The following is a 13515-nucleotide window of genomic DNA, read 5'->3' on the forward strand; positions in this document are numbered from 1 at the left end:
ATCTCTACAAAGAATGGACACAGCAAGATCAAGTTCGTACCAACAATATTCCCCATTTCATATAGGCCCCATTCACACCAGATACATGTACACGTAAAACTGCATTTCTTTTTATATCATTTTTAAGATCAGCTGACCACCAAAATGCCATGATGTCTGTATCAATGGGGCCCTAAAACAAGACAAGACGTCACCAAAGAGGCTGTTGAAATACAAAAGTTTATTTCCTTCATAATCTTCTGTAATCTATAATGTGGTTATTCTACAAGGGATCATGTGGCTTCAAACTTGTCTGTCAGAAAAAAGGGGGAAGTACGGGTCCTGTACTCCTGTTTAGCCTAGCTTACATCAAGTTTTTATTAAATACTGTGGTATACTTTCACTCATAAGTTAACCTATTGACTCCTGAATGCTCTTATACATGAATCCCTGGTTCCAGTCGGTACAAGGTTTAATAGGCAACTACTAAAGCCACAGTTCTAATCTCTAGCCTGATATAAAACCTCTATCTCATGATGATTATGACATCGTTTAGATGTGGCTAAACTAACTGTTTGATGTGGTAACAACAAACTTGCAGAACTGAAGCTGAGCCCCTGCTCTTCAAAGTAGAAACATGATCTGTCAAATATGTTGTCAAACTCCTCTATGAATAGAATAGAAAATCACGTTGTCTCATGACAGGTATTCTTCCCTATCCAGAAAAAATACAAACTAAACAACTTGCTCATCTCTTTTCATTATCGCCGACTGCCTGCAAGAAAGCTTGTTATCACCATTGACAATACATAACTTTATGGACTTCTTGCTGGCAGCCAATATTCTTTGCTATCTAAAGAATTTCAGAAGTTCTTCATGATATAAATCATGCTTATCAGATGCCAATCAAAATCTAATTCATTTGATATTTATATATCATGTACATGTAGGATGAGAGGAAGAGGCCTGTTTTGTATATCATGACTGAAGTTTTATCTGAAATTTAATGTTGTGCATTGAAACATTACGGATAATTCCAATCACGTTTCTTGGCATCTCAGTGATAAAGCATGTATGGTTTCATCAATCTTGGCTAACCATAACTTTGCAGTTTATGTTTCGTATTATCTAGAAATATCAAGTGATTTCCTTTCTGCTTTGTTAAATATTTTTAATCTTGATGACATTCAAATCAATTTGCATCTCTTTTAAAGATAATATCAACCATTCCAAAAATTTAATAATATAGTATTAATGACTGCTTTGAGAGAAATAGTTGTTTTTATACGCTCAAGGGAAGGTTAGAATTGTGCTATTACCCGAGGCGTGCCGAAGGCAATAGCCCAATTGTAACCTTCCCTAGAGCGTATAAAAACAACTATTTCTCGAATATTAAAGCAGTCATTAATACTTTTACATGCCAAAAAAAAAAAAAAATTTAAATAAAAAAACTTTTGTCGAAGATGGGATTCGATCTCTTGCGTACAAAAGGTGATGAAACTAAAATCACCGCCTTAAACTGCTCGGCTATCGCGCTCTGTTACCATACATAGCAGTTTTTTCTTATATATACATTAAAATGGATTGAAAACGGCTTCGCGTGGTGGATGCTTCGCGGCGGCTCCATTAAACAGGCCCTTCTTTTACTTTTGCATTGCATATTGGCACGAATTTAGATCAAGATCTATCGGCAGATGTTGTTTTTTTGTTTTTGGAAGTTTTTTTTCGTCTTCATGTCAACAATGCAAGATAAAATTGTCGGTAAGATCGATCGAGATTCAATTGTATTAAAATTAACGGTATCCTCGATCGCTCAGACCATTTTTTAACATGTAAACCTATGGGGTAACCATGGAGACTGAACTATTTTCCCAATAACCATGGTTACTGGGATTATAGAACTGTTTTAACCATGGTTACTGGAAATTTTACAGAAATAGTTGAAGTTTATGAATGCAATTTCGACCAATCAGATGGCTGGATTTCTTAAGTGAGGTATATAAATGTATTTACTCGCTTAACTAGTATGTTGGATGGGGTGTAATGTACCAAGTAGCTGAATATTTAGATTTTGCATACCGTACTATTAGACATCGCAAAATAAATAAAACGACGCAAAACAACACCCCCTCCCCCCCCCCCCCCCCCAAAAAAAAGGAAGGGGTGTTGTTTTGCCTCGTCATTTTATTAATTGTGTTTGTTTGTTTTTATTATCATTGTGCTGTCTAATAGTAAGGTATGCAAAAATCTGAATGTTAAGCTACATGATACATTACATTCCATCCAACATACGAGTAACGCAAGTACATAGTACAGTATTTACAATGAGTTGAAAGTGATACCAACATTTTCCATAAATAGAGCACTGGCTAGGATTAGCAGCACTGGTATGGACAACATGAGCCACAATCCATAGGATTTTCAACTCAATACAGTTAACCCTTTCCTCCCCGGTGTATGGGGGAAGACCATAACCCTGACAGTCTGAGTGTTAATCATGTGTTGGGTGTTTGGTCCAGACAGACAGGGAAGGATAAATAGTACACGGGACACTGGTTAAGTTTGCTACTAGGAGGGGAGACGATTTAAAAAAAATGTATTACAACAATACACATTTCTTCACATCCTCCCCCTCCTAGCAGCAGAATTGACCCCTATCTCCCTGGTAGAAGAGGGAAGACAATAACCCTGAGAGTCTGAGTGTTAATCATGTGTTGGGTGTTTGGTGCAGACAAAAGGAGAAAGTACACAAAGTACACGGGACTCTGGTTGAAACTTGCTGAAATCTATTACCCATTTCACAGGTAGAGTTTCATCTAACTCCTTCTGTGCCTTAAAGTGGTTGAAAAATTGTCATAAACAAACCAGGTATTATAATCCTTACTCAAAATGTGTGTTTTATTGTTAAAACAACAATTATATCCCTACAATCCCTTGGGTAGCAATTTTACAATGAGACTAATATTTCTTCATCAGAAAAGACATGGTGCAACTAGTGAGTATAAACTGTTAAGCATTAATAATTTTTGATGGAATTAGCCACCACTAGCATTTCACTGTACGCATTTCATGAGATTATGCCTCTGTAATTAAATACATAGAATTATGCCGATTTATTAAGCGCACTGAATGGAAAGGCATAAAAAAATACATCTGCATATCAAGTCACTTGATGTGCAGAAGTTATATAAAAAGGAAATCGATGTGATTATATGAAAAGGGTCAATATCACAATGTCAAACTTACTGTGAATATTTTAATCTTTTGCGTTTCTAAATTTTCATGTTACGGCTATTATCATCTTGAGCTTTTTCCTTATTTTTCTTTATTGGGAGTTTCCTCTAACATGTGATAAAGTTCCTAAGATGGTAATCTTAAAAATTTCTTTATACAGGTCTCATAAACCTCACTGTAATCTTTAATTCTCCCCTTCAACATAATAAAAAACACAACCTAAGATCTTAATAATGATGAACCTTAAAGAGGGCCTACATATTGAGGTGTTGAGCCAGCGATTGACTGCTTGCAAATCACTTAATGAGTTTAATCAAGTCAAAACACACCTACTTCGAGAATAAGCTACACCTTGGATATTAAAGTCTTCAAAAATACCAAGGAGTCTCTCTAACTTTTTCTTTAAAAAAATCCTACAAATGCAGGGTGTACCTAAAGCCTTCAGAACCCCAGGAGCCCCATTCCAATATGTTTTCACTTGATTAAATGATTAGTTTAGGGATCAAAAAATTGTGCTATGCTAGGACAAATATCCTGATCAATTTCCATGCACTAAGATATCCTTCGGAGATAAGGACAAGAGATACACATTGAATATCTACACCAACAATCATGGGGGCAAGAACTGGGCCCTGTTTCACAAAACTTGTCATCAGTGAGAAATGACAGTTTTTGTTATAAGCTACTGAAATCCTTGCTTCTGATTGGTTATAGGCAGATATGTCACTGATTTTTGTCATTTGTCATTGAAAAAAGGCTTTGTGAAATGGGTCCCAGATCACCATCACCAATGCAAGGACTATTTATTATTCAAACAAGCCATTTGATTTTCCTCTGCTCTTGATAGTTACCTACAGTAGGACAATGCACAAGGAAGCCATGATTAACATCAGTTTTGGTTTCAGCATGGAATCTACCACACTAACAAATAAATTATTAGGTTGTTGTCATTTCTGACCACTATTAAAGAAGACAGCTTTGAAAAATGGGATTGACAAGTAATTCATCATCCCAATGCTTTAATCTCTGAAATGCCCTCCTGGATAAAAAGTATGATACAGGGAAGTATCTGTAATTACGCTATTTCATAAAATGCCATTCCAAGACTCCATCCTGGTCATTTAAACAAAAAATGCTAATTTTCTCCCCTCTGCCCCTTCATTTGTTTAAAGCTGCGTATACATGTTTCAAAGTGAATGCCCACGAATGTGTTCTAGTTCTCCGAACCCCATGGCTACTGAAATACTATTTTCTCTCTTAACTTCATCCTTGACGGTTGCCAAAATTAACTCCAGGAACCCGACTGGAAAATAACGGAAAACCAAATGTCTCACCAGGGACTGAAATATCAGCCAGCGACACGTTTTCTCTCTTCTCCTCGCTTTGGTTCATTTTCACAGAAAGTGTTTCTTTAAACAAATATTTTTTTCCCTTCATTTTGGGCTGGAAAAACCTGACTTGCCTTAATGTGATAATTATGTGGCCTTCCTGATCAATGAAAGAGTGTGTATCGGGATCCTACTTTCCATGAAGTATGCCTAAAAATGTCTCTTCTTCACCCTTCCTAGTCGGTTCTCTGTGTGGAAAACTCTGGATTATCCCAGAAAAGTTTGCCTTTGCCAGAATTGCTTTGGTGAGGTTACGGCATGATTTGGGAAAAATATACAAGGTCTATAGATACTTCTTGCTGATTCCATTTAAGTAACACCAACGTATGATATGGGTTGATTCTGAGGATGAGGTCATGAGGATGATGATGATGATGATGATTATAATGTCTGATTACCGGTAATGATCATTATCTGAAATGCAGGCACATGTAACGTCACAAAAAATGTTACTCCCCTAAGAGAACTTGCAATGAAAGATGCTTGCACAGCCAAAGAAAGAGTTAAGACTCCCAAAACAGGAAAGTTCTCCCACTTTAATAAAAGGAACGAGACTTGAAGGAATACCACTGGGATTTTCATGTAAAACTGAGATAACATGTTTCACTGACAGATGCATTACCTGTATAAATTAAACACCATGCCTACAGTAAACAAGCTTCATATCAGCATTAAGCATAAACAGTGCATATAGGAAACACTAATGTATTAAGAGAATTACCCAGAAGGGTAAGGCAAAAAATGTAATTAAGTGCAACTGGGAATATTTCAACAAGCTTTGGAATAGAGACAATTGCCAATTTGTGTATATTGTGTGAATATTCAGGATTCCTAATTGTAAGCTTTTATACATCAAAACTGTTATCTTCTTCCTCAATATTATATTACCTACATGTAGCTTTGCCCCCTATCCACAAGTTATAAAAGAAGTTGCTATGTCATTGCTATGGCACTACTATTTCAGTAGTGCCATAAATACAGATATAATGCAATGTGTCAATTTCAAAAACTCCTTCTTTTTTTTTCTTCTTCTGCCTTGTCTTTGTGGGTGTAAATCACGTACAGATATAAATCTAGTGAAAGTATGAGTAAATTTGGATCCGATCAAAACTTCTCAGGACTTCACAGAACTATCGGTAAGACCTAAAAATTTCAACAGATTGTTCCTCGGATGAAAAAGAATCAAGAATGACAGAGGAATACAAGATTGCATGGTTGACAATGCAGGCAAACAGAGATATGAAAGACTTGCTTTCCTATGACTTTTCTAACATGACATTTATGGATCAGTTAATGTATAAATTAAATAAACTTGATAAGGAAATGAAAGGAGGACTGGCACATGTTACAAGGAGAAGCAGGAAATATAAACATTTACACCGTCATAGCATTCTCCTCAAGTCCTCAGGAAACCTGAGATCTTTACCAAACTAATGCCTCTTTCATGAATATAAATATGCTCAAGCACGTCAGAATGTATTCATCCTTGAATTGAAACTGTACTACCAGTTCTCCAATCCATTCATTTTCATCCAATCTTACATGATTTAACATGGAACAGAAGTAGTTAATACCAAATTACAGGCAGAAGGTCATGCAATGGGGGCATGCTGACTTGGAGCAAAAAAAGAGATGGTCTCTAACCACAAGGTTATAGGTTCAATTCCAAGTTGATGATGCAGTAGTGCCCTTTGCTTTACTAGGTACTAATTCTCAACTATCAAGTCCCTAGGGTAAGACTTAAAGATGTACACTGTAGGTCCCCTGGTTCAGTATCTACAATCAAATACTTGCTTTAAATGCTTGCTTTCTTAGTAGTAGTCGAGAAAACTAAACCATCATCAAGTCTCTTTAAGGTCAACAAACTTTGACGAATTGGAGGTGAATCACTTCTAAGGCAATGCCTCTTCTCAGAATGAACTACATCATATTTCTGTCATCCGAACTTATTCTCGTCCCAAAGAATAACATACCAAAAAAGTACTTCAAATAACAAAAAAATCTCAAAATAGGAAGAATCTCTGAGACACACACTCGGTGGAGATTTACAAAATTAATTTCCAACGCAGTTGTGTTGATCTACACCCAACACCTGATGGGTAACTTTGTGACATTGGGAATAGAAACGGAGGAACACATTCGCAAGCAGGTGATAATTAGCTGGTAAACGCCGGGACAGGATAGCTCGTCACATGCTGGCCTTGCCTCCCATGAATTCACAACAGCTGGGCGATGCGGACTAACGGGACTGCGTGGAGAGCGTGTGCAAGTCTCATGAGAGGATTAACGTTGGCATAAAGGCGTTATCAAATTAAGTTTCATGGCAGTTTGGGCTTTGGGTCAATTAATGCAGAGTTTGTCCAAGAATAGAGATAGAAGCAATGGACACAGTTGAGTCTTTATAAATTGCATATGAGGTGAAAGAGAAAGAGTTACTTAGGTAAAGTACTGGTTCCCTTTTCAATCCAAATTCTACATAACTGAACAAGTGACATGCATGTAGTATTCAATACAAACTGCATAAGGATTTGATCTTATCTCACATGCATTTACATGTATTTATGACTCCATGTGCTTCAGGTTTTATTTTGTGAAAGCTATATGGTTGGGTTGAGGTGCACAGAACTAGAAATACTGTATATCAAATGTAAGTGAGATATGATGAAATCACTTCTTTATTCTTGAAGGCTCCTGAATTTAGCGTACTGTTACAAGTACATGTACATCCACATATCTACTTACAGGTACTCTGCAATCTTCAAAGTTTGTTGATGCCTTCTTTAGCTCGTAGTCTGAACACGGGTCTGGTACCACGAAGAACTCTGGCATGCTGTGTGCAGAAGAGAGAGAGAGAGAGGAGAGAGAGGGAGGGAAAGAGAGAGAGAGAGAGAGAGAGAGAGAGAGAGGGGGGGAGATAAGGAAATAGTAGAGAAAAGATAAAGAATGAAAAATATAAAATCAAATTAATATATATATCTATAATCAATAAACAGGTGAAGCAATAATTTAACAATTATAAGAATTATAAAAATAAAAAAGTTCAAGGAACTGAAGGGGAAAAACACATAAAGTAATCAATTAACACTAGTGAACAAGGAAATAGAAATATAGTATCATAGTTAGACATGACAAGATTCAATAGCAGGGTAGCAAAGAATTAAGGAACAATTTTTTTTTTAAAGAATAGAAATACTCAGTTTTTACAAGTACATCACAGTGGAGGCCCCTATACTTACTTTGTCAGAGTTGAATATAAAATTTTCTTTTGATAAATACAAATATCTCTGCAACCCCCTTCTCTCCCCCTCCCCCTTCTCTATTCCTCCCCTACCCTCTCTCTCTCTCACTCTAAATAAGTAAACTGTATCTTATCTCTCATCTGAATCTAAATTCTATTGATAATCTGACAATATTTGAGTGTACAGATGTACATATATACCTTTAAAGAAGGCTTTGACAGTCTTCTCTGATTGCCACCTTATAATGCACCCCAAGAACGCATCCCTTTCCTTCTGACACCACACAATGAACCCCTAACCCAGAGGGGGCTACAGGTTCTATTTAGAGATGCTACAAATATTAGCAGGCTTCCTTCATAAAACCTACACATCCTCTCGCATTTCAATTTCCATTTGTACAAGTTCCTTAAAATCTGGTAAATTGCCCATTTTCTGTCGAAAAGCAACGCAATGATTCTATTTCATACAGATGTCTTTTTATTTAAAAAAACACTTGTTAATAGAATGTGAAAGTGTATTTGTGTGATATGTAAATGTGTCAGATGTAATTGACACTACGTGTATGAACATGTAGCGTATCATTACAGCAATGTTTATTAAAGATCCATTTCTGTTTGTTGAACAAGGAAGGAAATTACAATTAGTTTCTCACATTCTCTTCGAGCTTGAGTGTTTCCTGTAGTGCACAAGGATATTTTGTCCTTCTAATGTAACTTCTACACTTAATTCAGGTGGGAAGAAGCATGACTACCAACCTATTACAAGGTTTACAAACATTAATGAATTCCTTCCATTTTTGCCCAAAAGCCAACTTTTTGAGCCAAATGTTTTAATGTTGCAATACCCTTTTTGGCACCTGTCACAAGAAAGAACTTGCCCTATAAAGCATTCTTATTGTTAAGTCTCCAAACTTGGGATCAGCAATATGCATGTTGTACTAAGTGAGAATTGGTATTGGGTACGATTCATATCATAATAACGTTCACATGTACATGTAACCTATAGAGGGTGTACTTGAAGTGCGAGTGACAAAGCCCAATTATCAAAAGCAGCATGGTTTAAATAGAGATGACAGACAATAGGAGTGCAAGCAGACAAGGGGATGACGAGACCATGCCAAACACCTCCCTCTATCAATGAACGCTAATTTCCCCCTGTCTGGTCAGGAGACAATAGCCAGCATAGGATTGTCTTACGGCTCCTGGGGACATGAGGGTGTCAAGACCACACAGTCTCGTTACTCAACAGAAATAAATGCATTATGGAGAGTACTATCCCCATCAGCCATCCAAGAATATCACAGGGTGATCTCTCTGTGGTTATGTGAGCATTTGCCTCTTTTTCTCTGTAAAGCATAAACATATACATGTACATGTAACAACAAGGTCTTTCCTCACTAGCAACACAAGAGAGATACAGGTTGATTTTGTGTTTGTTTTTTTGTCATATGCCTCTATTTTTTTTAGTCTTTTGCCTCTTCTAAATGTAAAATATGCAAACCACCAGGTTTCCTGTCCCTTACGAAGTAAAATTCCATGAAAAATCTTGTGATTATTCATTTGGCTCATCAACATGAAAATATCTCCCAGGTCTCGAGCGTATCTTTTTCTATGTACTCCACATTTCCTTCCCGTTCATCAACGTTTATGCCTTGTGGTATGTTGCAGGAACGAAGAAAATCATTCTGTTCTTGACTCTTCCTGTATAAGAGGAAGGTGGAATATTATACAGGGACAATATCACTCTCCAATTAATCTTTATTACAAAATTCAAATTATATTTCCCACAAAATGTTACCCTGTTATCATAATGATCATACTCCTGTAGAGAAAGTTAATTGAATATACAAGTGATAGATTTCCCTTCATTGGTTGCCTTTTTTCCTCTGATGATATTTTACAGCCTTATGAGTTTGTAAGCTTACCATAGGGAACACTTCTTTCAAATATTCTACATATGAAATCAACAAATCAAGCAGATTTTTAAAACCACAATAGCATGTGGGAACATCTCAACCAGAATATATCACTACCACATATTACATAAATCATGTATTTGGTTTCACCTCTTACTAAATCATTATGTTTTCTTACCTTTTACCTATTACGCCAGTTCATTTAAATCAGAAGTAATTTGCCTTCCTGCAGGTTTAATTAAAATATATGTTGTTTCACTTTCTCAAAAGTGTCATCTTGTTGTCTCTTTGTTGATAAACGTATCCTGCTTCAAAAGCCAATGCATGTGTACAGCAGAGTCAGTTGGTCATTAAAGGGAAAGTCCATCCTGATACTAAATTGGTTTTAATAGAAGTGGAGCAATGGTAGGAACGGGTCAGTGAAAGTTTGAGCAAAATCCAATTAAAAATAAAAATAAGAAAGTTTTGAATTTTTAAAGGTGCAATCAATCAAACATAAATTGGCAACTCTCTGTGATATATCTTGCAAGCTTCCCTCTCATTTGCTCTGTACTAAAAGAAAAACACCTCTATTTAAACCTCTATGTTTCAATAAATGAATAGATCAAATATTCCAAAGGGCTAGACATTCATATTATTCTCCAAACATATTAAAAGTCATGAAGATGCTGATTAAGAGCTTTAATCCACCACCTTTACATCATAGTGTAACTCTTAGCCCTGAAACCATTTCCTTCTTCGCTTTTGCTTAATTACCCATAGATCACGAACAGGTGGCAGCACCGTGACAAACTAGTTTCACAAGAAACCATTTAACCATTAATCTCTCTCTCTATCATAAGAAGCTATAAAACTTACTTTCTTTCTTTTGTTTGCCTTGTGAGACGATGTATAAATATGAATGTACTTTACCTACATATTGTTATTGTGTAGAAAAGATTGTGGGGCAATTTGGAAATTTTGGATTGTTTTGATATTTTAAGTATTTCTGAACATTTTCCTGCCCTTTCTTTGGATCGTTCAATCTCTGAATACTTTTCTGAGACTTTTACAATACAAACTTGCCACCAAAAACAAGGTGAACTCATGTTTATAGCTGTTAACAAAAACTGCATATTTTTTAACCTGCATACATGTACACAGGTTTACAATTTCACCTAGCTCTTAAATTCCTTTCTCAGCAATATCAAAATCCAAATTTTATTTATCACTCAACAATTATTTTTCAAAAGCATCATTGTTGTAATCCATGGGAAATTACTTCATCATCCCATTGACTGCATCCCAATGGGTTCCTTCCCATCATCACTATCACTATTCCTTTCCCAACTTTAACATTCAAATAAACTACCCAAATCACAATCCAGGCAGAACCAAAACAACTCTCTGTCATGTAACATGAGATCATCCGAACTTGCAAATCTCCCCCAAAACCGACAACTGCCTCGCGTCTCTTCGTTTTGATATATCCAATGACAGATCCTGGTGTAAAACAAACTGCAGGATTACATTTAATCTCCGCGCATGATCCGTCATTTTTTCCTCCGAGTCTCTCAGCGCCTATGTTGTCAGAGAGGAGCTATATTTAAATGAAATCTTGCTGTGATTCACGCAGGAAGTGGATCGTTCCGTGTTCGATTTCAACTCTGGAGTTGCTGGAACGAATGTATAAATGGTATTCAAAAATAAACAAAAACAATATTGATGATACTGCCACGAACAATCATGAGTATGATCATCATGATCGTGACGATTATTATATTTTATTTTAAAAAAATCCTATTTATGCACTTCAAGATAATACTTTACAATGGTTTTGTACTCATGGTTCAAGTTCCATGTTTTTGTTTGTATGTCCTGTTATGAGATAATTTATGTCCGATTTAGATATCGCTGAAAATGAATGACCTTGTCTTTGTATGTTTCCATTATATGTGTGCTGATACATCCTTCGTTTCATTTTCTGCACAGGAAATGTAATACGGGAATGTCTTTGTTGTTCTCTTTCTATCAAGTACAACATTTCAAGATTCATAACATTAAAGGTGAAAATAATTACCATCTGCTAGATAATGACAACAACCATCACAAATAATTAATTGTGTGCTGGTAATAGCAAGTCATAATAACATTTGAGTATGTTTTGGTCATGATCCACCTTTGGATGTAACGAAACATAAAAAACTACTGATTTGAAATTAAATGCATACAAATTTGTCAGGGGGAAAAAGATGATAATGTAAGTTTCATCTTAGTCTAGGGATCTAATTTATTGCCCACCTCTCATTTTCTGAACATTCCATTTTTTAGAAAGAAAAAAGAAAATCTTACCAATTGCTTAGAATTTTGAGCACATGTATTAGCAACTAAAATCTAAGAAATCTGATAAATTACTTTTCAGGCTTTGTATTCCCTTTTGCTTTCAACTTAGGATTTTGGTAACATCCAACAGAAAAACATTCATATTAAAAAGTAATGATAATGCGAACAGAACATTTAAATGAAGGAAACTTTCTTCCCTCCACAATTCTTATTAGATTTGAAAGAAAATTAACCAAAGTGAAATGAAATCCATAAGCAACAGTAAAATATCCTTCAATTTGAGCCAATTTCCTGTGTGGCCACACATCCCCCATCGACTGCTGTCAAATGATTAGGAAAAAAGTGCTTTGTTCTTCATTCAATTACCCTCCTCCTATACATGTATATATATTGAAAAAGCAAGAACGACCTCTTAACACATCGGGTTTAAGCAAGGGCTGTTTGGGTATCGCAACGATATTACTTCTGACAGTGGGCGCTGTTAGGATTAACACAGACTGTCCGGTAGGTGGTGCGAAGGAGGAAAAGAGGGCAGAATAGTTGTACCCCCCCACCCCCTATCATACACACATAACCAATTAAGCACATACCCTGGCACAAACTTCCTAATGCACTCTTGTAATGTGCATGTAAATACAATACAAACTATATCGCATACCTTCTTTGATATTCTTTGCATTTCAATATGATATTTCTTGAAGACTTTTTTGAGTATTTGCTCTGGACTGTTTTTAACGTTCCATATGGTTCTCACCGGGTCCATAGAATCCAATAACAAAATAATGAAAAAGAAAATGACACAAACTGTGTAGGAATGACTTCTCCTTTATTAATCAGGAAAAAAGTCTTTTTCAATCCCCTGACAGAAAATAACAAATTTACTTGGAGGCATTTTTTGTAAAGACCTATTTTTCTAGAGCCCACTTTGAGACTTGCCAAAGCTATATTCAAAGCTAAATATAATCACTCCAGATTTTGGTGTATTTTTTGTTTTCCCAGACAGATGTAATGACATTGAACTGATCTGATCTATTTGGCACACCTATCAAGCTAATCTGAGCTTGGATGCAGTCACAGTGAAACCTTCTAAGGGTCAAACTTGAGTCTGTACTTGCAGACGGCCAGAGAGTTATCCCATGTTGCAAGTACAAAAGGGGGACAGTAAAGAGACCAAGAGCAGACCTTCCCTCGTGCCATCACCACTGCCGAAGCAGCATCGTCTAGCTAGCGGAAGGAGGGATTTAATCAGGGCTGGCCCGAAATATTGGGTGGCACGGTCAAATTGATTATTGGTGCTCCGAGCTGCCAATTTGGGTTTGGGTTAATCTCTAGCGACTGGCTACCTGGTGGCTGTGCGGAGAAGAGATAGTGGGGAAGGAAATTCTGCAGGGAATTGTATCTTGATTGGTCAGATGGCCGTATCAAAGCAAGGTTAAAG

At 36.4% G+C, this 13515-nt stretch overlaps 1 protein-coding gene across 2 annotated transcripts in view; it reads right to left on the reverse strand.

The window, feature by feature from the left end:
- LOC763789 (myotubularin-related protein 10-A) overlaps positions 1–13515 on the reverse strand; it is a 76972-nt gene that overhangs the window by 22314 nt on the left and 41143 nt on the right. For both annotated transcript variants that reach the window (XM_030976463.1, XM_030976462.1), the window contains exon 7: positions 7344–7431. In XM_030976463.1, the coding sequence (XP_030832323.1) occupies positions 7344–7431 (88 nt within the window). The remainder of the gene's footprint in view (positions 1–7343; positions 7432–13515) is intronic.

The sequence above is a fragment of the Strongylocentrotus purpuratus genome, unplaced genomic scaffold (genome assembly GCF_000002235.5).
Source record: "Strongylocentrotus purpuratus isolate Spur 01 unplaced genomic scaffold, Spur_5.0 spur5_scaffold_9, whole genome shotgun sequence".
NCBI lineage: Eukaryota > Metazoa > Echinodermata > Echinoidea > Camarodonta > Strongylocentrotidae > Strongylocentrotus > Strongylocentrotus purpuratus.